Source organism: Hyperolius riggenbachi, chromosome 6, assembly GCF_040937935.1.
Source record: "Hyperolius riggenbachi isolate aHypRig1 chromosome 6, aHypRig1.pri, whole genome shotgun sequence".
In the NCBI taxonomy this organism is placed as follows: domain Eukaryota; kingdom Metazoa; phylum Chordata; class Amphibia; order Anura; family Hyperoliidae; genus Hyperolius; species Hyperolius riggenbachi.
In genome coordinates, this window is record NC_090651.1 from 176224245 (window position 1) to 176251945 (window position 27701).

A 27701-nucleotide genomic window follows, 5' to 3' on the forward strand; every position below is an offset into this window, starting at 1 on the left:
CGCAGGCAGATCACAGCTAATTGCGATCTGGCCTTTTGAAAGGAACACCATTTGGTGGGCCTAGCCAAGGACACTTCCCTCACAGCAGGATATCGTCATGTGCACAGCCCAAAGTGGAAATATAGCCAGTTATTTTTTTGGTAAGATTGCGGTTGAAGAGATCAGCAGCACCACGTGGATGTATTCAAGCTCTTTATTGCATAAAGATTGCGCCCAGGGACAGCGACAGACGCTGTTTCGGAGACAAGCTCCTTTCTCAAGCTGTATAGGCTCACTCAAAAGAGATAACAAACATAAAGGCATTTATATACAGTTTCAATAGGGTCACATGGACCAATCAGATAACATCACAATACAAAAAAGCATAAGTATCCAATCACAGGGCAAAGCATAATGAGAGGAGCTGATGGGAAACAGATATGTAAATCAGCAGCCGTTATCACAGCATGATTTGAAAAGTGTCATAACTCCAATGGCCAATCAGCACTTACCAAGTCAGGAGGACCTGATGGGAAACCACAGCAATGTCATAACGCTCCTCCCAATCTCCCAGGGGGCAATGCGAGAAGCGTACTGCTGAAAAACGGAACGAATGACGTCATGACGTCATCCGTTTCCATGCGTAAAAGCGTCCTAGCAATGCGTAAAAATGTACGCATAAGATTCTCAATAGCATCCATGCGTAAAAGCGGCCTAGCGATGCGTAAAAGCGTACGCGTACAAAAAGGCCTCCGTGCGTAAAAACGCCCAAACCACGTGCCAAAAACGCGAAAAAACGTGAAAAAAAACACGAAAAAAACGCAGAGAAAACTTACGCATAAAATCAAATACAAAACAATATAGAATAGCCGCTATGCCGAATGCAAAAATACGCAAACTGGCGCATAAAACGCATATAAAGCCGAACATGCTGACGAAGTCAGCACCATAAAACATCAGATGATGACCAAAAGCGAAAAAATGCTAGTGCTGTGGTAAAGTAAGGCTGAGTGTGCCATGAGAGATAACCACCCTTATAGATAAATCGTTGTATTAGATGTAAAAGATACAATAGCAATAAAGAGACCTGCACATCAAAAAGTAGCAACCCCCAGAATACTCAAAGTGTAACCACAAGGGAAACACACATAGCTGGACTCGGCAGTCAGCACACCGCCGACGCAGCATAGCAGACCGCACACGAACATGTGAGGGCACAATATATCAATGAATCTTGTACTCAGATAGAATATAAAAATGTAAATGCAAAAAGAAAGGTCATAATCACGGTTGAGACCGCCCCCTCCCAGGGTACCCAACCTCCTAATCCAACCCGCCTCCCGTGTGGCCCCCTCCAAACGCAAAAAATATCGTCAATGTACCTCCACCAACAAACCACATGTTGGCGGAAGTACATGCTGGTGTAGACGAATGCCTCTTCGTAGAGGCCCATGAAAAGATTTACGTAGGAGGGGGCCACATTGGAACCCATTGCCGTCCCCCGTAATTGCTGATAGAAGACACCCTCGAACTCAAAGTAGTTCTCCTCCAAGATAATCTTCAAGAGTGAAACTGCAAACTTTCTCTGTTCAACGGTCAGGTCAGACTGTGTAAGAAGAAACCAATCGATAGCCTCTACACCCCCATCATGTGGGATGGAGGTGTAGAGGCTCTCGACGTCCAATGTAACCAGCGCGAGATCCGTGCAATCAATCTGAAGTTTACCCAACTTCTCCAAAACCATAGTGGTGTCTTTTAGATAAGAATCTAAAGACACAACGAAGGGCTGCAAAAGCTTATCCAGAAACTTAGCCAAAGGGACAAACACTGAACCTACCCCGGCCACAATGGGTCTCCCCGGTGGCCGGAGTAGGTTCTTGTGAATTTTCGGTAAAGTATAAAATTTGGGGGTCGCAGGGTGGTCACAGTAGAGGAATTTCCTTAAATCTTCATCGATGGTACCCCTAAAATATGCATCATCAATAACGGACTTAATGCGTGAACAAATCCTCCGAATGGGGTCACCACTTAATTTCTTGTAGACTAAGGTATGGTCAAGCTGCGATAAAATCTCCTCTCTGTAATAACTAGTGTCCATGACCACCACTGCTCCCCCCTTATCCGCTACCCGAACAGTGATATCAGAGTTCCTCTGTATAGAAGCCAGCGCATCCCTTTCAGAACGACTTAAATTTGATTTGATCTTCAAATGACCATTGTTAAAGTCCCGCTCCATTGCCTTGATTCCATCCATCAATTTAGAAGCAAAGATATCAATAGTGGGGTGGCTGGGTGGAACAAAGGAACTCTTATTCGTAAGCTGATAGTCCCTTAATGAAAAAAGTCCTTCCCTTTCAATCCGTTGTTGAGGTAAAAAAGAGTTAGTGGAGAAGAAGGCCTTCAATTTAATACTTCGCAAAAAGCGATAGCATTCCTGTTCCATGAGGAAGAAATCCGGAGGGTTGGTGGGGCAGAAACCCAAACCATGATTAAGGGCCCTAGTTTCCTCATTCGAGAGCACATGATGTGAAATATTGACAACTAATTTTTGCATTGTCGAAGATTCATTTTGTTGGTTTTGGGGACCTGCTTGTGGCTTCCGGCATCTTCGCTTGTACCGTTTGCCCCCTCGTCGTTTTTTCGACGTGTAGTAGGTGAACTCTCACCCCCAGAAGATACTGGGAAATCTGATGATGCCTCACCGTCAGACGGAGCCGGCCCTTAGGTTGGCCTGGTTTTCCAGGACGCCTTGGTCTTTGGAAGGGAGGTCTCCTCTTACGAGCACTTGGAGCCTTCTGCCAGGCATATACAAAGCCCGAGGAATAATCCATTGCGTCACGCTGGAACTTCATACGTTTCTCCTCTTCACCTGTATTTAGGTAAGTGTCCATACGGAGTTGTAATTGATCCTCATACTGAGTAAGCTCCTCAACAGGCAAAAGTTTCTCAAGGCTGGATTCGATCGTAGAGATCTTAGAATCGATCACTGGAAGCTCCTTGCGAATTCTCACCACAGTGTGCACCATGGCGTCGAAGGCCGCTTTATTCCAAATATGTTCCCATCCAACGCAGAAATCACCATCTCTAGGGAAGAGAAGTGGGGCCACATTTGCTCTCATCTGTCTTGGGATACGTCCACATCTGTGGTACTCGGCCAAAGTTTTGGCGTGCAAGTCGAGGTCAATACGCCGACGCTTCAGCTGTTCCAGTTCTCTTTTCAGGGGCTTAGGATCCGGTTTTTGTAAAAAGGAGGTCTCACCCGCCATAATCTGTGTCGCCTCCTCAACCGCATAGGCAAGGGTGATGGCCGCCAGGTTGCGTTCATTACCACTCACGGTGCCAGCATCTCGGACCATATCCATGTTGCACCACAGTCGATAGGCACCCTGGTGAGGGTATCCGTGTGCTAGGCTGATGTGGCACTGTGGTCCAGCAGCTCCTAAGACATCGGTTGAAGAGATCAGCAGCACCACGTGGATGTATTCAAGCTCTTTATTGCATAAAGATAGCGCCCAGGGACAGCGACAGACGCTGTTTCGGAGACAAGCTCCTTTCTCAAGCTGTATAGGCTCACTCAAAAGAGATAACAAACATAAAGGCATTTATATACAGTTTCAATAGGGTCACATGGACCAATCAGATAACATCACAATACAAAAAAGCATAAGTATCCAATCACAGGGCAAAGCATAATGAGAGGACCTGATGGGAAACAGATATGTAAATCAGCAGCCGTTATCACAGCATGATTTGAAAAGTGTCATAACCCCAATGGCCAATCAGCACTTACCAAGTCAGGAGGACCTGATGGGAAACCACAGCAATGTCATAACGCTCCTCCCAATCTCCCAGGGGGCAATGCGAGAAGCGTACTGCTGAAAAACGGAACGAATGACCGTTTCCATGCGTAAAAGCGTCCTAGCAATGCGTAAAAATGTACGCGTAAGATTCTCAATAGCATCCATGCGTAAAAGCGTCCTAGCGATGCGTAAAAGCGTACGCGTACAAAAAGGCCTCCGTGCGTAAAAACGTCCAAACCACGCGCCCAAAACGCGAAAAAACGCGAAAAAAACGCAGAGAAAACTTACACATAAAATCAAATACAAAACAATATAGAATAGCCGCTATGCCGAATGCAAAAATACGCAAACTGGCGCATAAAACGCATATAAAGCCGAACATGCTGACGAAGTCAGCACCATAAAACATCAGATGATGACCAAAAGCGAAAAAATGCTAGTGCTGTGGTAAAGTAAGGCTGAGTGTGCCATGAGAGATAACCACCCTTATAGATAAATCGTTGTATTAGATGTAAAAGATACAATAGCAATAAAGAGACCTGCACATCAAAAAGTAGCAACCCCCAGAATACTCAAAGTGTAACCACAAGGGAAACACACATAGCTGGACTCGGCAGTCAGCACACCGCCGACGCAGCATAGCAGACCGCACAAGAACATGTGAGGGCACAATATATCAATGAATCTTGTACTCAGATAGAATATAAAAATTTAAATGCAAAAAGAAAGGTCATAATCACGGTTGAGACCGCCCCCCTCCCAGGGTACCCAACCTCCTAATCCAACCCGCCTCCCGTCTAAGTAATACCTTTTCCCTATTTCCTCTAAAATGAACAGGAACCCCATCTATAACTTGCACACGGAGCTGTGGTATAGAGTGGCGGAACTGGGTAAAATGGGCCGAGACAGATTGGGACATATTCTTGGTCCTGATGGCCGATTTATGTGAGGAGATACGTTCACGCAGTCGCTGAGTGGTCTCTCCCACATATAATAGCCCACATGGGCATTTTAGTATATAAACTACATATGAAGAATCACATGTATACCGACCACGTATGCTGAACTCAGTACCCTTGGACGGGTGCCTGAACTTATCTCCCTTAAAAATCAAGCCACACATATGACATCCTAGACATGGAAAGGTGCCATTTCGGCCGCTCTGTACCACAGCTCGAGGTGTGCGTGCTCTTGAAGATTATCTTGGAGGAGAACTACTTTGAGTTCGAGGGTGTCTTCTATCAGCAATTACGGGGGACGGCAATTAGGCCTTTTTGTACGCGTACGCCTTTACGCATCGCTAGGACGCTTTTACGCATGGATGCTATTGAGAATCTTACGTGTACATTTTTACGCATTGCTAGGACGCTTTTACGCATGGAAACGGATGACGTCATGACGTCATTCGTTCCGTTTTACAGCAGTACGCTTCTCGCATTGCCCCCTGGGAGATTGGGAGGAGTGTTATGACATTGCTGTGGTTTCCCATCAGGTCCTCCTGACTTGGTAAGTGCTGATTGGCCATTGGGGTTATGACACTTTCAAATCATGCTGTGATAACGGCTGCTGATTTACATATCTGTTTCCCATCAGGTCCTCTCATTATGCTTTGCCCTGTGATTGGATACTTATGCTTTTTTGTATTGTGATGTTATCTGATTGGTCCATGTGACCCTATTGAAACTGTATATAAATGCCTTTATGTTTGTTATCTCTTTTGAGTGAGCCTATACAGCTTGAGAAAGGAGCTTGTCTCCGAAACAGCGTCTGTCGCTGTCCCTGGGCGCTATCTTTATGCAATAAAGAGCTTGAATACATCCACGTGGTGCTGCTGATCTCTTCAATCGATGTCTTAGGAGCTGCTGGACCACAGCGCCACATCAGCCTAGCACACGGATACCCTCACCAGGGTGCCTATCGACTGTGGTGCAACTTTGGTAAGATTGCAGCAGAATGCCACTGACTATCTCTATTAAAATAACACATTTAGGTGCAGTTGAAATTGCGCACGTTTTAAGAGATTGTGGGAGTTTGTAGCCCATCCCTAAGCAGAGTTATTAATTTTGGTGCAACCATGTGGGCTAGACTCAGGATTCTTGGTCTCTGTATGATTCCCCGAATCCACTGTGCATTAATCTGTTATCACCGCAAATGTGGCATTTATCGATTTTGAGTAACAGCGTTGTATAAGTTTAAACCTGAATCTCTCTCCAAGGACTTGAACTGTGATTGGTTTGTAATTCAGAGGGGGCAGGCATTGCCACACCCCCGAACCAGCTTCATCAAAAGCACATTGCCAGCAGGCGGACCTCAGTGTACCATCACCTGATCAAGCCAGCCAAAGGACCATGTGGCTGGCGGCCATTTTCCTGAACTGAAACAAAGGACATTTTCCATGTGCTCAGATTTTTCCAGAAGGACATATTTCCACGAACTCTATTTTTTTCTTCATTTTTATTTTCTATACTGTGCTATTATTTGTCTCTATAATTGTTGACTTTAACAATTTTCTGTATATATTAATTATTAATATTGCATGTTTAATAAACAACGCTAAACGTCTTTTATTTGTTCCGCTACCCTGCTATTCAGCCGCACAAACTAAACCCTGACTTCTGAAGAGTCGCTACTATTGTTGCTAGCTAGACAGAATAGAGTGTGTTTAACCGTTTTTATTTGCAGGTCTAGACTCAGCCAGTCAGTGGGCTCCTCTGTCCCATGGTAACAGAGGTGGTGGCAGTTATACCCTGAAATAGTGTGTAATTTGTAATTACCGTAACTCACAGGCTCCCTTCTAGTCGGTCTGCTGCCAAAATTCCAGTGGTTTATGCACACGGATTGCAACCACAGCTTGCATGGTCTGTGTGCTGAAACCAATTGTAAGGCATTTTGCGGTCCGGCCACTAGGGGTCCTGTGACAACCGCTATGAGAAATAGAGTGCAGGAACGATAGGGAGCAATATCGGACATGGCAAATTTTATCTATCGGATCCATCTATCGCACGGAAAATCGTACCGTGTGTATTAGGCATAAAAGAGGTAAGTCCACAAACGACCTCCTCAGCAATTTTTAACCATTTTAGTTAATTTTATACTTTTGGTGCCTCTGTTTTCTTCATAAGAACCTAAATCAGTTGCTAGAGCTGATTTAACCTCTTGAGGACTGCAGTATTGAACCCCCCTAAAGACCAGGCCATTTTTTGAGAAATTGGCCACTGCAGCTTTAAGGCCAAGCTGTAGGGCCACACGACACAGCCCACCAACAGAGCTGTTGGTGGGGTCTGATCGCCCCCCAGATGTTTGTTTGTTTTTGTTTATTTGTCTTTTTTTATAATAGTGTGTGTTTTTTTTGAACTATTCTATTCCCCCCTCCCTCCCTTTCCCCGCCAGCCAATCCCTGTGATCAGCTGTCATAGGCTTCAGCCTATGACAGTCGATCACGCCTGTGCCTCTGAAGGGGACAGCGGTGTCACACGGCTGTCCCCAGTACAGCGCTGCTGCTGATCGCAGCGCTGTACCAGTGATTAGATGGCAACCGCCGCTCGGAGACTGACTCCGCCCACCAAGCAGGAGATGCGCGCACAGCCTGTGCGCGATCTCCTGCAAAACAGAGCCCGAGGACCTTACACCGATCGGCGTTAGGCGGTCATGGGGCTGCCGCCGCGGCCACGCTCATTGGCGTGACGCGGTCGGCTAGATGTTAAGATGGCAGGAAACGCCAAGTCTGGAATGCAGATATGCATTTGCTGAGGTACCCAAGAGTCTTAAAGACTTATGCATTGCCAAATAAATCTCCTTAGCTGTTTAAAGACATTTATGATCTCCCTCCATTGTCTGATGCTGCTGTGAAAATGTCAAGTTACTAAACACAGTTCTTGTACTGCTGGCGCCCAAAGAAGGTGGTAGCCCCCTACAACAGGGGTCTCAAACTCAATTTACCTGGGGGCCGCAGGAGGCAAAGTCAGGATGAGGCTGGGCCGCATAAGGGATTTCACAAAAAAAGTCAATCAGCAGCTCTGGCTGAAACCCAATGACCCCCCCTTCCAAACCCCCCCCCCCCCCCCGTCCCTTGCTTTGATTTTTATTTCAAAATCAAATTCACACTGAATCGAACTATTTTGCCTATTTTACCTTATAGTTCGCGCCAGTGCTACTATTACAAGTAATCCGCCGCGTCCCGGCCGCAAAACGAGGGCTGCAGAGCCCCCAAATCGCCCGGGGGGCAATCCGCCGGCATTTCCTGGAAGGGGCAGAGATTTCAGCTTCAGCTCTGCCCCTCCAGACGTCAATCGCGGCGCATCGCCACTTCTCCCCGCCCCTCTCTGTGAAGGAAGAGTGAGAGGGGCAGGCAGAGGTGGCGATGCGCCGCGATTGACGTCAGGAGGGGCAGAGCTGAAGCTGAAAGCTCTGCCCCTTCCAGGAAATGCCGGCGGATTGCCCCCCGGGCGATTTGGGGGCTCTGCAGCCCTTGTTTAGTGGCGGGGATGTGGCGGATTACTTGGGAGCACTGAAGCGAACTATAAGGAAGCTTTTGCTGGCGAGGGCCACAAAATATTGCATCGAGGGCCGCAAATGGCCCACGGGCCGCGAGTTTGAGACCCCTGCCCTACAACCACCTAACCCGTTTTAACAGAGACATTGGCTAGAGGGGGCGATACATCATGTTCCAGTGTATACAGACAATAAAAATCTTGAGAATATCGAAGATGCAAAAAAAAGTACTATAATCTCTGTCAAGCACAGTGGGTATTGTTTCTCTTGGGGTTTAATGTTAACGATTGCTTTAATTTAAAGTTTACAAAACAGTTCTAAGAATGTTATGCTAGGAATACAGCATGAGATTTTTTTGGCAGATAGACGGCTTGATAGATAGTTTCCGACAGGTCCAATCTGATTTCTATTGTCTTTCTGCTTGATTTTCTCATATAAATTAATTAGAAAAATGATCTGAAAATTGATCAGCCGAAAAACTCAGTATATTCCCAGCATTAAGCAAGATGCCAGCACGGTGGCGTAGTGGTTAGCGCTCTCACCTTGCAGCGCTGGGTCCCCGGTTCGTATCCCAGCCAAGTCAACATCTGCAAGGAGTTTGTAAGTTCTCCCCGTGTCTACGTGGGTTTCCTCCGGCACTCTGGTTCCCTACCACATCTCAAAAACATACAGCTCAGTTAATTCGTTCCCCCCTAAAAATGTACCCTAATGTACCCTAGACTATAATACATACACTACATGTTACATACATAGACATAGGACTCTGGTAGGGATTAGATTGTGAGCTCCTCTGAGGGACAGTTAGAGACTAGACTATATATCCTGTGCAGCACTGCAGAAGATGTTAGTGCTATATAAATACTAAATAATAATACTGATAATGCCTTATATCGTTGTTTTGAAAAGGATGTCTCTGATTCTGAACCCATTGTTCCAAAAATGTGTTGTTACTGCAGTAATTAATTGTAAATTGTCGCCTGATTTATCACATCAGTTATCTGTTGTACAAGATAAGGCTCTTCAGGGTAGACATCCTTTTGTGCCAGAATATCTCAGATTACAGAGTTTTGAGACAGTTTTGTGAAACCAAACGAAGGTCATTCGGGAGGAAAAAAAATGTACTCAACCGACATGTCTGTTGGCCTTCCCTGACAAGTGATGCCCTTGATTTTGTTAAAGCTTGTCAAGTGTGCGCCCAAAGTAAGACCTTGTGTAGTGTTTTGCCATTACCCATCCCTGAGAAACCTTGAACACATATAGCCATGCTATATGTGTAGCTACATTTGGGTAGTTGTTGGTAGATTTAGCAAAATTACAAATTTTGTGCATTTTCCTCCTCTGCTAAAGAACTGGTGCTAATGTTTTTAAAAATATTTTCAGATTACATTGAATTCCGAAAAATGTGTTGTATGATAGAGGGGTGCTATTTGTGTTTCAATTTTGGTGTGTGTTTTGTGCCCATCTAGGAATTTCTTTGTCATTTTCTTCAGGGCTTCATCCAGAGACTAATGGTCGAACAGAGAAAATGGCTATCATTCATAAAGCATTTCCGCATGCGGAAATGCTTAAAACAGCTGACTTTACTGAACACTCAGCAAGTGCAGCATTCATAAAGGCTGTTTCCGCATGAAAAGCTGACACTACCGAGCAGAGCGATAAATCACCGCCTTGTGCGGTGATTATCGGAACACATGTAACAAAATGTAAATTCATAAAGAATACCGCAAGCGGTATGAGGACGGGAAATACCGCTCCTTCTTATGTGGCAATACCAATGTAAAGTTAATGGAGACACAGACCTCCCAGGCAGCTGCAGTAGAGCGGAACACTGAGAAATGTATCAACTCGTCAGCTTCCTGTGTCTCCGCAAGCCTACCGCCTGCCTACCGCCAGCCTTGTTCGGGAAATCTCCGCACTGCTATCGCACCTGAACACTTTTTTATGAATGCCCACCCAGAAGTCTAAAATACCGGCAGCGGTGTTTTCCCGCATTGATTCTCCTTACCGACAGCACTTTTATGAATGATACCCAATGAATCAGACTCCAGAGCAATATCTGAGATATTTTATGGTCAATAGCCAGGAAGACTATTTGCTGAATTTGCAATAAATAATTTGCTTAACAGCTCGACTATAAGGTCTCCTTTTTGGGTTGTTGCTGGTTATAACCCAAAACTCAGTTCTCTCTCTGGTCTGTCTTCTGATCTTCCCAATCTTGAAAATTGGTTCTCTCACATGTCTGAGGTCAGGGGCGTCTCTAGCCATTTTGTCACTCCAGGTGAGAAATAGTGTGGCGCCCCTAAGTGATTGACCCCAGCCCTCTACCCCCCACCCCTGTGGTGAACCCCACCCCCAAGACCCCCGAAAATCATAATACAGCAGCATTTCATCAGAAAATACACTTATTGCGGCATGGGTTCACCAGAAAATAGTTGTAATGCAGCAGAGCGTTTCACCATAAAATATACTTATTGCGGCATGCACTCACACACACCACACACACACACACAATATACACATGCACACAGTACACACAACACACACACTATACACAGTACGTACACACACACACACACACACACACACACTATACACAGTACACACACACAGGCTATCCATACTGGAGCCACCTATACCTGCGTAACCTGTAAGGGGGCACCGTTTCCTGGCTAGCTATATTGGGGGCACCTATACTTGACTACCTATACACCCCCCCCCCCCCCCCCGTGATTGCCCCCAGCCCCATACCCCCCACCCCTGTGGTGAACACCACCCCTGTGGTGAACCCCACCACCAAGACCCCCGAAAATCATAATACAGCAGCGTTTCACCAGAAAATACACTTATTGCGGCATGGGTTCACCAGAAAATAGTTGTAATGCAGCAGAGCATTTCACCATAAAATATACTTATTGCAGCATGCACTCACACACACCACACACCACACTATACAATATACACATACACACAGTACACACAACACCCACACTATACACAGTACACACACACACACACACACACAGTACACACACACACAGTACACACACTCTATACACAGTACACACACACACACTATATACACACACACACACACACACACACAGCACACAGTAGATATACACTATACACACACACACACTATGCTGCTAGCAGGGGAGGACTGGGACCTTTTGGCCTGTGGGGAAAAATAGACTTGAGGCCCGTTATCATGGCAGCCTCAGCCCAAATTATCAAGTCACATTTGCAAATTGCTAGCGATTGCTATTGCGATTTTTGTCGTGCACTAGCCCAGACAGAATAGGAGTGCAGTGAGACTGAGAATAGCAGGAGATGGAGCAGAGAGCTAATCTGTATTGCAGTCCCACATTACACAGAGACTAGTTGCCAGTAATAGGACTGCTGTCCCTGCCAGTCCCCCACACAATTCAGAAAGCAGCCCTCCTGGAGTCTAGGGACTGTCAAAACTTTTCAACCTGTTTAACACCTTATCTGCACATGCAGTCATTATAACAATGGGGAGAGATAAGACAGGTGTTTTCCCAAGCTCTGCATCATGCTGTGTATATTAACCAGCTTGTCTGTCCTCTAATTGCACTTTTATCAGCTAGCCTAGTGTTTCACATTGCTGTACAACAACAAACCTGAATACACCAGACACCAGACCAGCCCTAAATCACTGAATAAAAGGCAGCCTGGGGGGCAGTCCATGCCAGGCTGCTAATTCTGCTACTCTCAGTCTCCACATCCACATACCAGTAGCAGAGAGAGATGAACTGAATGAATCAGTGAATCAGAGTGAAGAGTCAGGACTCAGGAGCTGATGCTGTACTAGGAGCCTTCTCTCACTGACTCATTACTGTGGTTCTTTGAATCATTGAGCTGAAGGAACTGAATTAATCAGTCAGTGAATCAGTTATGAGTCCAGTCAGGCGCTGCTGTTAGCTGCTGCTGTGTAAATGGATACCTGAGTGGGCTGAGAGGCATTTCTTCTCTCACTACTCAGCAGCGCTCCTGGCTCCTCCTGCCGCTCTAGGCAAGAATTTATTGCTGCCTGGTGGATGAGACAATGGGTCTGAGGTTTGGAAACAGGTTCAAGAGAATTTAAAATCTGCTATCAAGCAACAAAAAAATAATTTGATTCCCATTGCACCCGAGCCAGAATTTTTTCTAGATTTGGTATGTCTGTCTACTCATAACATTCCACTTCGACAGCCCTCATCCAAATTAGGCTCTCAGTTTATTGGACCTTATCTAGTGATAAGTGAGTTAAAGGATACCCGAACTGACATGTGACATGATGAGATAGACATGTGTATGTACAGTGCCTAGCACACAAATAACTATGCTATGTTCTTTTTTTTCTTTCTCTGCCTAAAAGAGTTAAATATCAGGTATGTAAGTGGCTGACTCAGTCCTGACTCAGACAGGAAGTGACTACAGTGTGACCCTTACTGATAAGAAATTCCAACTATAAAACACGTTCCTAACAGAAAATGGCTTCTGAGAGCAAGAAAGAGGTAAAAAAGGGAATTTCTTATCAGTGAGGGTCACACTGTAGTCCCTTCCTGTCTGAGTCAGGCCTGAGTCAGCCACTTACATACCTGATATTTAACTCTTTCAGGCAGAGAAAGAAAATAAAGGAACTCAGCATAGTTATTTGTGTGCTAGGCACTGTACATACACATGTCTATCTCATCATGTCACATGTCAGTTCGGGTATCCTTTAATGTAAATTTAATAAAGTTATGTGCAGAATTAAATTGCCCTGTTCAGTAAAGGGTGTTGATTATCTTCATATTTCTCTCCTGAAATAAGCAGCTAATGTAGATAAGTCAGTTTCTCCCCCTCTTCCTGTAGAGGTCAATATAGAAATGAAATAGGAGAGGAAAAAAATCTAGATTCTTGTTTTGTAATAAATTCCCCTCAATTTCTCATTGATTAGAAAGGTTATGGACCAGAGAAAAGATCATGGATTGCTGCTAGACAGGTACATGCCAATTGTTTAATTCAGTGGTTCTCAAACTGTGTTCCACGACACATTGGTGTGCTGCGCCATCCCTCCCTAACTCTGCTCAATCTGGCCCAACATGTTCTGTCTTACAGACCTGGTGTTCCGTCAGTTTTCACTACCCACCAGAAAAAGCGACTTTCAACACTGTGCAAGTGTGGCTGCAGCTCTGATACATGTGTGTTTGACACCTAACAACACCTTAACCGCTCCATGCCTCCTCTAGTGCACAAGCATGGCAGAACCGTCAGAATCGAGCCTGTCACGAGGTGGAAGATGTAGGTAAAGGAGCTGGTGTTTAGAGGTAAAACAAACTGGAGCTTTTTTTTGGGGGGGGGGGGGATTACTGCACACACTACACTGCTAGCACAATGAACACACTGCAGCAAGCATGCTCACCCTTCCACCCAGGCTTGAGGGGGAGCTTTGGTTCAGCCAACTCACTCTGCATTGAACTCTGTGCATTGAGCATATCACCACCTACAACCCTCTCCCTCAAGCTGTGACGTCAAGTTATGGAGGGCTGAAAACTGTTTGTTGATGGTGATTGGTGTTCTTCAATCCCAGCGATTTTTGGGAAGAGGTAAGGAGGGGGTTTGTTACTATTTTGCCCAGTGTTTGGTCAGTGGGCTCTTGAAGGCTGACTGTGTGTTTTGTGAGGGAGAGAGGGTTTGTGGTGGATGAATGTGTGTGGTGGGGCTGTGTACAACTGCTGATGCTGATTGTTGGGGGTGAAAGGGTTTTCTAATGACTGATGGTGTGTGTGGGTGGGTGTGTGTGTGTGTGTGTGTGTGTGTGTGTATTTTTATTGCCAATAGGAACACTGAGGAAGGAAGGCCCTTTCTCATGGCTGAGTACTGTTTGTCTGTGGGGCAGTGATTGGCTGTGTGCTTTTTGAAGGGTGAGAGGGTTTGTGATAAATGACTGCTTGCGTGTGTTGGTTGGAGATGGACAACTCCAATGACTAGCAATCTCTTTGTGTGGTGGGCCTGCTTCATGTGATTATTGCTGACAATGATGGTGGGGAGGGGAGAATTGTTTTAATGACTGATACAGAATGCTTGCCACCAACTGCCCTCAGAGGAGCGGACAAGCTTATCCCAGCCATATGTATTTATATAGTACTGCCATCTCCTGCAACACTTTACATAGTACATAGTCCTGTCACTCACGGTCCTTAGAGAGGCTCACAATTTAATCCCTACCAATGATATCTCTGCAGTGTTGTCACCTGCACTGAAGCTGTCAGTTGTACCTTGGCAGAAGCCTTCATCCAGCCAGAACCAGTCAGAAGACCACCATCCAGCCAGAACGGATACGGCGAATCCAGCGCTGGAGACTTGGGTGCAGCAGTGCAGGAGACTTGGGCGCAGCCGGCACCACCATAGGCCGTAATAGGAACTACGGCTGTAGCAGGCAAAGGGAGTAACTTCAGCGCCGTCAGAAGACAGAGCTGAAGTTGCTTTTAAAACAATTCGGCTTCCAACAATAGCTGCAAACCAAATTATTTTATTCCCCCACTATCCATGGCGGCAGGGAAATAGTAATTAACACGGCCCGGACTTGTGCGGCAGCAGGATCAGCCATTTACCGGCTGTGTCCTGCGCCCAAGTCTCTAGCACCGTTATCTCTCGTACGCAGCCAGAAGGCCTCCTTTCGGCTAGTTGATTCTGCCAAGGGGTGCCTTGAAATACTTTTTAAGTCACCAAGGGTGCCTTCACCTGCGCCCAAGTCTCCAGCACCGTTATCTCTCGTACACAGCCAGAAGGCCTCCTTTCGGGTAGTTGATTCTGCCAAGGGGTGCCTTGAAATACTTTTTAAGTCACCAAGGGTGCCTTCACCTTGTTTGTTTAGTTTGATAACTACGAATTTGAACCACTTAATTAAAGAATTTTATGCAAAATTTCCTGATAAACCTCCGCTGGAGGGTTTGGGGATTACCCGGGGAGTCGTGGTGGTGGGGTAACTGTCAGAAACTCCCCATCAGAATCCAGCGATGTGGCCATCTCTGTGCGGCGACCCCAGCATTCCTCTCAGCGTGGCCACACATGCACACACACCCCGGGTCTTACAGGGAACGGACACACATTACCAGGCATCCATCCTATTCACTTAGACAACGCCAAAGGTGATGTCAGCTGATCTAGCTGATTTTTTGCTGATTGGGTAAGTTTGTGTGTGGGCGGCCACTGATTGGGTGAATGTCTGTATAAAAGTCCTACACTGCCTCATTGTAACTGCCTGTGATATCGTTAGTTGCCCTTGGGTTACTGCTGGGTGCTCTTATTATTATCGGATCTCCTGTGTTTGACCTTGCCTGTAATATTGACCTCTCTGTGGATTACTGCCTGAACTGACCCTGGATTGCATTGACCTTGCCTTTGCCCAGTACCTACCTTGTACTGCGATATTTTTGGTCTACTGTGTATGACCTGGACTGTCCCTGGATCCCCTCACGTATCACGATTTTGTACCTTACCTCTTGATTTCCTGTTGTTGACCTGGACTGTCTAGTTATTATTTGTCTATATGTCTAGTAGTGCCTGTTTGTCTATTGTGGTTTTGTAGTACTCTGGTCTTCTAGACCTCAGTCTCTATAAATTGCACACCGAAGTCCTGTGGGGTATATGTAAGTTGGGTAGGTGCTACGTGGTCACCTCCTGTTCAAGTTTAGGTATAGAGAATGGTATAACACTGGGGTATAGAGACGAAAGATCTGTCAGATCTCACACGATCATGACATAACGAATGACTGTCTGGTTCAGATCATGGTCTGTAAAAGGTGAGATTGCAACACAAGATCCGATCAGCAGAAATAAATGGCTGCAGCTTTCCTTCCCTGCAGGACCTTTACGCTAACAGGTGCAAAAACAAAGTGACCAAGGTTGCCTTTAACTAGAGTGACCAGACGTCCCGGATTGCCCGGGACACGTCCCGGATTCGGGGTCCGCTGTCCCAGGCTTAATGAGGTCCCGGGAAACGTCCCGCTTTCAGCAGCCGGCCTCGGGACTCTGGCCACTCTCTCCTCAATGAACTGGCAGCGGCGTCTATAGACGCCGTGCCAGTTCATTGCCCGCAGCCCCGTTTCCGACACCGGCAGGCGAGCAGGGCTACGGCAAGATGGCTGCCGAAGCCCTGTACTGGAGACCTATTTGTGTCACTAGTACAGGGCTTCGGGCGCCATCTTGCCGTAGCCCTGTCAGCGCGGGAGAGAAGAGCAGGAGGAGGAAGACGGTCCCGGGACGGAGCAGCGCGCCAGAGGCCGGACACTTCTGCCAGGTGAGTAAATGCTTTCTTTTCCAGGTGAAATGTTTGCCCGCATTGTTTCTTTTCCAGGTGAAATGTTTGCCCGCATTGTTTCTTTTCCAGGTGAAATGTTTGCCCGCATTGTTTCTTTTCCAGGTGAAATGTTTGCCCGCATTGTTTCTTTTCCAGGTGAAATGTTTGCCCGCATTGTTTCTTTTCCAGGTGAAATGTTTGCCCGCATTGTTTCTTTTCTGGTGAAATGTTTGCCCGCATTGTTTCTTTTCCAGGTGAAATGTTTGCCCGCATTGTTTCTTTTCCAGGTGAAATGTTTGCCCGCATTGTTTCTTTTCTGGTGAAATGTTTGCCCGCATTGTTTCTTTTCCAGGTGAAATGTTTGCCCGCATTGTTTCTTTTCTGGTGAAATGTTTGCCCGCATTGTTTCTTTTCCAGGTGAAATGTTTGCCCGCATTGTTTCTTTTCTGGTGAAATGTTTGCCCGCATTGTTTCTTTTCTGGTGAAATGTTTGCCCGCATTGTTTCTTTTCTAGTGAAATGTTATTGTTTGCCCGCATTGTTTCTTTTCTGGCGAAATGTTTGCCTGCAGTGCGTTTCTTTTCTGGCGAAATGTTTGCCCGCATTGCGTTTCTTTTCTGGCGAAATGTTTGCCCGCAGTGCGTTTCTTTTCTGGTGAAATGTTTGGCCGCAGTGCGTTTCTTTTCTGGTGAAATGTTTGCCCGCAGTGCGTTTATTTTGTACTGACATGTTGCCCGCATTGCGTTTATTTTGTACTGACATGTTTGCCCGCATTGCATTTATTTTATACTGACATGTTGCCTATTGCGTTTATTTTCTGGTGTCCGGGGTAACTGTTACTGCATTTATTATTTAATGGTCATAGATGGCTATGTTTGCTGCTTTGTGGTTACGGTATACTATTAGCATCACACAGTTTCTGCACACCCATGATACAAAGTCTCGTTTGTCCACATCATGGCGTAGACACTGCTTTCTTATGCCTCGCTGTTACATCATTACGTTAGCTCCGCCCATACAATGTCATGGCCACGCCCATTTTTTCGGCGCGGCGCGCGCCCCTCCCCCAGTCTTCGCCGCTGCGTGCTCCTCACTCCTTCCCACTTTTCGCCGCGGCGCGCGCCCCCCCCACGCCCCCCCCCCCCGTCCCAGGTTGGACCCACAAAAATATGGTCACTCTACTTTAACCTTTTTTTTCACCCTGGCCACTCCATCTTCCAGCTCCTGCCTTCAGGGGTAAGACACTGGTCAGTTGAAACAAAAACTTTTAGGGCAGAACTATGCAAATTAATCCAGCAAAACAAGAAATTCTGAAACTTCTAAGACTTGAAATCATTACAGCATAAAACAGGAAGTGGCAAAAGAATGCTTATCCTGTTTACCACTATTATAACTGGTAAAGAAAACTTGTTTGGCCAAATCAAATGATTATGATAGCTTCCCTTGGTACTGTGATCCCCTATAATTTAATCTGCTACCTCTCTTCATGCAGATTTGGCAACAAAGAGGCTATACTATACCTACTTGTCCACTGTGGCACGGTCTTCTTCCTACCATCTTCCTGAACTCAAACATCTGCTCTCAGTTTCCCTGACACTGAGAGGAGAGATGGAGTATAAAGCAGATATGGTAGATTTGAGTGCTGGCACAAACAGGTAACTATTGTTTAGGAGGAAGCGACCAGCAGCAGGAGGAGACGTCCCCTGAATATTTTAAACTTTATATGCGCTTTTTACTCTGATGTTTGTGAGTATATCTCTTGATTTTATTCAATAAATCATGGATTTTACACCATTGGAAGCTTTTTAGTTCATAGATATAAACCTGATGTCCTGATAAGTGATTGTGGAGGCGGAATATACCTGGATACACTGTGTCTGAAACTGCACACCCTAAAACGTGGACGGCTGTCTGTGAGTGTGGGCAGCGGCAACAAAGGGTGAGCAGCAGATAGATAGGTGTGAATTTCTATAAGAAACCTCTTTGGTTTGTAAACATATCTGCACTATGATGTCATTCTGTTGTTTCATTTGAGATTGGATACACTAACACCAGTGGAAGGAGGGTGTCTAACTGGTTAAGCGCAGTTGCTGTCTGTGGGGCTGGGCAGCCTTGCAGCAAGGTGAGCGTGCCATTTGTTGGACATTTATCACGGAAATAGAGGTGACCCCACAGTAACAGTTGCACACCCAGACCCCATAGGGTGATGGTCCCTGAATAATATTGTTACAGACTGATCGCACTATGATTGTCTCCTCTCTCGTTTTTACATGTGGACTGTTTTTACCTATAACGGAGGATCCTCTGAAGCTTCTGGATAGTGGATACCGAGCAGAGGTGGATGTGTTAATAAGGACTCTAATAAGTAGTTACTGAACTTTGGGAAGGGGTAGCGCACTCTGCTAATATTGTTTACTAACTATTGTTTAGCTACTCTGCTGTCAGCTGTGGAAACGGGAGGGAGGGGTATTTTTGATTTCCCTAGATTTGTGATGGTCTAGGAAACAACAGTGATCACCCTTGTTGCCTGGTCCTAAAAACGGGCCTGCCTCTGCTAGCTTATCAATAATGATCCTAAAAAGCTAGTTTGCTGAAAGAGTTTAATACATTTCTTTCTTCACATTTAATCTAAATTTAATTGATGAATTAGTTCCTGACTCCCTCTGTCAAAATGAAGGCCATGGGTAGGATTGTATGCGCCCAAAGTGTGTTCTAGTTTAGTATTTTAAACTACAAATAAAAAAATAATTAATTGCTTACCTTTCCAGAAGTAACTGTCCCTGTCAAGTCAAAATGCCTTGCTAGCATAGGGTATAGAGTGTAGGTGCCTAAAATTATTAGAGGCGCCTAAACTCTATCCCCTATGCTATCAAGGCATTTTGTATTGAACTGAGGAAGCGGGCGATGACCCGTGAAATGCATTGTCAGATTGCTTTTTGAATAAAAAATTTTTTCCAGTTGAACTAGTGTCTATATCTTATGGAGAGGAAAGCAATTACCTCTCTCTTTATATAATTTTTTTTTTTGCATTTTAAAATACTAAAATAGAACACACATTGGGCGCCTCCATCCTACCCGTCAGTCAGGTAATAGCTTTGCAGTTTTTCTGGAAAGTCTATCGTACTGCAAAAGAGTGACCATCCAGTATCCAGCAGGACCTGGAGTACCGAGCAGGGACGGTTAATTCCCTGCAGGCCTATGCAGTGATTGCAGGAACTGTAACCCACCTTTATGAGTATTAATCTATGCAATTGTATCCTCCCTATACCTGACAATACTGCACTATTGGGCTCCCGGTCTCTCCCTACTTCTCACCTAGGTATTCTTGGCCCTTACAAGAGTCATGAAAGGAAAAACCCTATGTCAATATGAAGGTTTCTCCTCTATAACCATTGAAATGCCAGTCATAACTTCAGTGCTGCGTAATATGTTGGCACTTTATAAATACAATAAATATATAACTACTTTCACATCCAACATTCAAATGACATCAAACATAAGAATTTTATAAATGATAATTAAATTAACAGGGAAAACATCCGATGTATAGTTACCATGTTTTTGATCCAGGAGCTCTATCTTTTCTAAGACATCTTTTCTCATTTTTGCAAAGCGTGAACGGGCTTCCTGACGACATCTTAATATCAACCGATACTCATAATTTCCAGTATTAACACGGTACAATGGCTCCCCTAATGCCTGAAACACAAATAATTACATTATACAATGGACAGGAAACAGGTTTTGGGAGAGTAAATCACATACAGTTATACAGTAGTTCTCTAGGTTGAAAAAAGTCATGCATCCATTAGGTTTAACCACTTGATCCTTACAGCATCTTGATTTCTCTTATTCAATCATCTCATTTTCCCACACCTACCTGTAGATGCCATTCAATGGGCTTGATTCACAAAGCCGTGCAAACTGTTTAGCACGGGTGTGCTAAACAGTTAGCACGTGAAGTGCCGTTTGCGGACTTTTGCGCGCACAAAGTGCCGCTATTCGCGTGATCGCTGACTATTGCCCGTGCTTCATGTGCTAACTGTTTAGCACACCCGTGCTAAACAGTTTGCACGGCCTTGTGAATCAAGCCCTATGTAAGGAAAGCTTCCAGGACCCTTTAAAATCAAGTATAGAATTTTTACCTTCTGTGGTAAGATATACTTCTCTAAGTAAAAGTAATACTTAAAGCATCCAGACATTATATTTAAACCCCTGTTTAATCCAGTAATGTTCTATAAACTGTACATGTATTTTTACAAATATGGAGTAAAGGTAGTTTTGGAGTAGTTGGATTGATACCGTTTAACCCACCTGAAAGTAATCCCGACCTGTGGTCGAGCTCCGCTTTGGGAACTGAAAGCGATAAGCCCAAGCTCAGGTCAGGCTGCCAAAAACCGTTGTGCGCTCTGCTTTCCTGGGTCCCGCCCGTGTTCAGCGCTGGCCAGCTGGACCCAGGCTTCTCCCCCACTGATTGGTCCTAATGTGCTTTGTATTGGATATAAGAGGATCTGTATCCAATGCAATGTTGCCATGTGCTTATTGGCTGCGTTAAGTGCTTTGATCTGTGTGAGTTGCTTATCTGCTGATTTTTCTGCCTACCTGTTACCGATTTTTGCCTGGATTTTGACTATTCTCTCTGCCTTCACTGATTTTTGCCTGGACTTTGATTGATTTACTGTTGCCGATTTTTGCCTGGATTTTGACTGCTCTCTACCTGCTGCCTGTACCGACCTCTGCCTGGATTTGACAACTCTCTGTCTGCCATTTGCACCGACCTCTGCCTGCCTGTCATTTGCTATGGCATCAGCCTCCAGAAGGCGTCTCACTGCAGAAGCGGTGGTGGAGTTTGAGGACAGTGATCCTGATTTGTAGTCGCTGGCGGACACGAGTGACAGTGACGCACCTGAAGATCTGTCATGTGTCTCAGGTAGTGACAGCGACTCCATCACCACCGAAGTCAGTGATGCCTGCGTTTGGTGCCCAATGGACCATACTCAGGTTCTGCCACCGCCCCCATATTTCCCTTTTTCCCTTGCGAGCACAACCCCCTGGCCTACCTGCAGCTCTTCTTCACGGAAGTCTTTATTGAGAAAATAGTAGAGGAGACCAACCGCTATGCCACCCAACATCTGGCTGCTCCACAAGGGCGCTTTTCCAGGAGCAGGACATAGGAGGCGCTCACCAAAGAGGACATTTGGTTGCTTTTGGGCCTAATCATTCTGCAGGGATTGGTGGACAAGCCTCAGCAATAATGGTATTGGACCACCAATAAGATCATCGCAACCCCTTTCTTCGGAACGGCGATGTGCAAATATCGCTTCAGTCTGAAAATGTATTAGTATTTGCACTTTGCCAACAACACCACCTTCGAGGATTCCACCCACCCTGTGCCAAAACGAAAGAAAATCTGGGAAGTCTATCAGATGGTGGTTGACAACTCTCGGACCACTTAAGTTCTACAGAGGGACATAAGCGTGGACGAGAGTCTAATGGCCTATAAGGGGAGGCCGAGTTGGGTCCAATACATAACATCCAAGCGGACCCGCTTAAGTCATACATGCTATGTGGAGCGGCAACCAGAAACATTTGGAACACTATTTTGTATACCAGAAAAGGGACCGTGTTCAAACCCAGGTTCAGCGACTACGGAGTGGCCACATCCTCTGTACTGTCCCTTGTTGAGCCTTTACTGGACAAAGGCTATTGTGTCAACAAGAACAATTTCTACAGCTCCCCTGAACTGTTTGAGATCCTTATCAAGCATAAGACTGATGCCTATGGCACCGTTAGGCCTAACAGGCGGGCAATGCCATCAGCATTTGCCAAGCAGAAGCTCTTAGGGATGGAAGTCTCCCGTCAGGTCCGCTCTCACTGAGGGCGTGGCCTGGCGTCATGACAACAGGGGGCTCTCTCCCTATTGGTCGGCGCTCGGAGGGGTGACTGAGCGGGGCGGCTCCTTGTCTTGACGCGCATAGCCGCTCTTACGGTTCTCCGATTGGAGACACAGCTTGATGCATATAAATGAGAAGTTCCCCATAAGGTCCGCTTGGCGGATGGTAGGGGATTGGTCGCTAAAATGCGACAAGCTCAGCTGATTGGTCATGTTTGAACTAAGTGAATATGTAAGGCGATGTGACTATTGTATATGTTAGATGCTGACTGAACTTGAGAAAGGAGGTTCGTCCTCCGAAACGTCGTGTATATTGTCAGTTATCTGTCAATAAAGTTAAAGAGCATATAATTGATGGTGCCGGATTCAACTTTATCTCGCCAAGCAGAAGCTGAAAACTGGGGACATAGTTGCTTGGCAAAAGGGGAAAATGCTGGCTTTCAGCTGGCGTGACAAAAAAGTTGAGCGTCTTCTTTCCACAGTCCACGACACCTCCACTGTCCCTGCCTGAATGAGAAGAGGAAAAGAGATTGATAAACCTCAGGTTGTGGTGGACTATAATTTCACGATGGGTGGAGTGGACAGAGCCGGCCAGGCAATGACATTTTACCCTGCAGTCGCAAACAACAAAAAAATACTACAAAAAATATTTCGGCATCTCCTGGAGCAAAGTCTGTGGAATGCATATATCCTCTTTAAGCAGCGAACTGACGCACACTTTATATGGAAGATGTGTGAGTGCATCTGCCTGAAATACCAGACTGCAGCAGATGCCAGAGTGGGGCGTCATGCCTCCTACATTGTAAACCCGGAGCACCTCACTGACCATCACTTTATGGAATACATACCAACCACTCCCCAAAATAATACACCAACCAGGACATGTGTTGTTTGCTGCTCAAAGTCTGACGAGAAGGGGAAAAAAGTCAGAAAGGAATCGCGCTTCTACTGCCCTGATTGCAATGTTGGACTCTGTGCTGTTCTCTGCTTTAAAATTTACCATACACGGGAGGTGTACTAGGTACACATATACATACTGTATAATAATAATACCTTATTTGTACAGTTTTCCTATTTTTTTTTCCAGTTTATTGATAAATTTAATTATTTCAACAAATTTGTGTTCTAGTCTTATTTATATGGAGAATATCTTCCAGGCCTTTATTCTGATATATTTTGGTGAGTTAAGACAAGAATTGAAGGCCTAAAATTCTTGAAAAAAAATGTACCGCTTTTGACTCATAATTCCAGGCAGAAATGCACCACCAGGGTGGTTAAAGGAGAGGCTCGCCCACCACTATTCAGGTTAGTGCAGGACTGTGTGTGATGGCAGTTGTTTTACCTGGCTAAAACAGATGATTCATAAGTGGCATCCATGCCACACTGCCTTTTTGTGGCATCCCTTAGAAGTCCACAGTCAATAATTCAAACTGACTTGTAATGGCTGAGAAACATTTCCTTCAAGCAAGTTGATCTAGTGACAACTGTCACACAGGTACAGTATATAGTGGGATGCAAAAGTTTGGGCAACCTTGTTAATTGTCATGATTTTCCTGTATAAATCTTTGGTTGTTACGATAAAAAATGTCAGTTAACTATATCATATAGGAGACACACACAGTGATATTTGAGAAGTAAAATGAATTGTATTGGATTTACAGAAAGTGTGCAATAATTGTTTAAATAAAATTAGGCAGGTGCATACATTTGTAATTTTATTGATTCCAAAACCTTTAGAACTAATTATTGGAACTCAAATTGGCTTGGTAAGCTCAGTGACCCCTGACCTACATACACAGGTGAATCCAATTATGAGAAACAGTATTTAAGGGGATCAATTGTAAGTTTCCGTCCTCTTGTAATTTTCTCTGAAGAGTAGCAACATGGGAGTCTCAAAACTATTTTCAAATGACCTGAAGACAGAGGCAGGGAACCTATGGCTCGGGAGCCAGATGTGGCTCGTTTGATGGCTACATCTGGCTCACATACAAATCAGTAGGGGATTTCACTAAGCTACACTGTTCAAGCAGCGCAGCTTAGTGTGGCAGCGCAATTAAAATTTTCAAAGTAGGCATATGCTACTGCTGTAGCATGCACTACTAACTTACTCGCGCTACCCCAAAACCAATCACTGCTCCAGTTATCCCACTCTGGGCCCTGTGAGGTCCAGTGAATTTGTAGGACGAGATCCCCACACTTTGATTGGCCCGATAGGTTGCCTGTCACTTGACAGGCAGCCTATTGGGCCAAAGTGCGGGTATCTCGGCCTACAAAAGGAATCAACCCCCAAGTCAGCAAGCTAATTGTACAAGCTGTCTGTTTTCCTCCTGTCTTGCTCGCTATGAAATTGCTGATGTTGCCGAAACCCAAGAGAGGCTGAAGATGTGTCTGCCACTTCCGCTGCCCAGCAGATCAACTGTATACACATCACCATGGCAACAAGGGGCGTGAGCCAAACTGTCCCAGTTTGAAAAATATTGTATGGCTCTCAGGGAAATACATTTTAAAATATGTGGCGTTTATGGCTCTCTCAGCCAAAAAGGTTCCTTACCCCTGGTTTAGGGAAAGTATACAGAAAGTTGTCTCAGAGATTTCAGCTATCTGTTTCCTCAGTTAGGAATATATTGAGGAAATGGAAAAACCACAGGCTCAGTTCAAGTTAAGGTTTGAAGAGGCAGACCAAGAAAAATCTTGGATAAACAGAAGCAACGAATGGTGAGAACAGTCGGAGTCAACCCACAGACCAGCACCAAAGACTTACAACATCATCTTGCTGCAGATGGAGTCACTGTGCATCGTTCAACCCTTCGGCTTACTTTACACAAGGAGATGCTGTATGTGACAGTGATGCAGAGGAAGCCTTTTTTCCGCCCACAGCACAAACAGAGCCGCTTGAGGTATGCTAAAGCACATTTGGACAAGCCAGCTGCAATTTGGAATAAGGTGCTGTGGACTGATGAAACTAAAATTCAGTTATTTGAGCATAAGGGGCGTTATGCATGGAGGAAAAAAAAAAAAGCATTCCAAGAAAAACACCTGCTACCTACAGTAAAATATGGTGGTGGTTCCATCATGCTGTAGCGCTGTGTGACCAGTTCAGGGACTGAGAATCTTGTCAGAGTTGAGGGACGCATGTATTCCACTCCAATGTCCAGGAATCAGTGAAAAAGCTGAAGCTGCGCCAGGGCTGGATCTTTCAACAAGACAAAGACTCTAAAATCCACTAAGGCGTTCATGCAGAGGTACAAGTACAACGTTCTGGAATGGCCATCTCAGTCCCCAGACCTGAATATAATTGAAAATCTGTGGTGTGAGTTAAAGAGAGCTGTCCATGCGCAGAAGCCATTAAACCTGCATGAACTAGAGATGTTTTGTACAGAGGAATGGTCCAAAATACCTTCAACCAGAATCCAGACTCTCATTGGAAACTAAAGGAAGCGTTTAGAGGCTGTCATTTCTGCAAAAGGAGGATCTACTAAATATTGATTTCATTTCTTTTTTCTGGTGCCCAAATTTATGCACCTGCTTAATTTTGTTTAAACAATTATTGCACACTTTTTGTAAATCCAATAAACTTCATTTCACTTCTCAAATATCACTGTGTGTGTCTCCTATATGATACATTTAACTAACATTTTTTTATCGTAACAACCAACGATTTATACAGGAAAATCATGACAATTAACAAGGTTGCCCAAACTTTCGCATCCCACTGTATGTGGCGTGTTCTGTGATGGTGGACCCATCAAATGCTACAGTTGTAGCATTTGGTCCATTCTGAAGATACAAAAATATGCATGAAAAGTAACAATCTATGCCACCTCAGAATTATTTGCATTACATCGACCATACATACTGACAAGGGAATACCGTATTTTTCGGAATATAAGACGCACTTTTTCTCCCCCAAAAATGGGGAGAAAAAGTCCCTGCGTCATATTCCAAAGGCAGGGAATCCCAGACTTAAAAACACCCGCTGATACGAACCGCCGACCCGCCGCTACGTCAAGGACTCTCTGCCTTGTCCTCCTGTGTGGTCTGCCGGCCCCCCCTCCCCCGGTAATAATAAATGCAGAGTGACTCACCTCTCTATGGATTCCAGTGCTGGGTGGTCCTCTCCGCCTCCATCTTGTCAGTGCTACCCCTGTAAAAGAATCGTTAGCGGCAAAGCGGCTCACCCTCCTCCTGCGGCAGCGATCTGCAGTCATTTTGCGTACTGCGCGGCTTCCTCTAATGACGGCTCATGTTAATGACTCACTGAGTCATGGGGAATGACTCATTGAATCATTAACATGAGCCGTCACTAGGGGGAGCCGCAAGGCTTCCTCTAGTGATGGCACATGCTAATGATTCAATGAGTCATTCCCCATGACTCAATGAGTCATTAACATGAGCCGTCACTAGGGGAAGCTGCGCGGTACGCAAGAATACTGTAGATCGCCGCTCTGCCGCTAACGATTCTTTTACAGGTGTGGCGCTGACAAGATGGAGGCGGAGAGGACCACCCAGCGCTGGAATCCATAGGGAATCCATAGCCGCTCTGCATTTATTATTACCTGAGGGAGTGGAGACATGTGGGGGCAGGGGGCTGGAGCAGAGACATGTGGGGAGAAAGGGGGGAGGGGGCTGGAGCAGAGACATGCGGGAAGGGGGCTGGAGTGAAGACTTGCGGGGAGGGTGGGGGAGGGGGCTGGAGTGGAGACATGCTGGGAGGGGGCTGGAGAAGAGATATGGGGGGAAAAAGGGCTGGAGCAGAGACATGCGGGGGGGGAGGGGCCGGAGCGGAGACTTGGGGGTGGGGGGCTGGGGGCTAGAGCAGACACAGAGAGGAGGACAACATGGGGGCTAAATGGGGCACGGAAACACACATGGGGAGCAGGAGGAGACACAGACACACATAGGAGGGGACACAGGGACTGGAGGACCACACAGATGGGCTGAAAAGGACACACACACAGGACAGGAGGGGACACATGGGGTCAGGAGGACCACACAGGGGGGCAGGAGTGGACACAGGGGGACTGGGGAACTACACGGGGCCAGAAGGGGACACATAGTGAACATAGGAGGACAATGGGGAAGGACATGTACAATACGCTCCTAGAACATGGACGCACCAGGTGTAGTATATATATTTTTTTCCCTGATTTTTGCCCTCTAAACCTAGGTGCATCTTATATTCCGGAGCGTCTTATATTTCGAAAAATACGGTACATGCAGTAATTTGAAAGAGTGAAGGGCAGGAATTTTTG

The 27701-nt window shown here is 45.6% G+C and overlaps 1 protein-coding gene across 1 annotated transcript in view; it reads right to left on the reverse strand.

Moving 5' to 3' along the window:
• The window catches only part of LOC137521243 (PRKCA-binding protein-like), a 329979-nt gene that overhangs the window by 51981 nt on the left and 250297 nt on the right, over positions 1 to 27701 (reverse strand). Inside the window, exon 6 of the mRNA XM_068240230.1 lies at positions 20111 to 20255. Coding sequence (XP_068096331.1) covers positions 20111 to 20255 — 145 coding nt within the window. The remainder of the gene's footprint in view (positions 1 to 20110; positions 20256 to 27701) is intronic.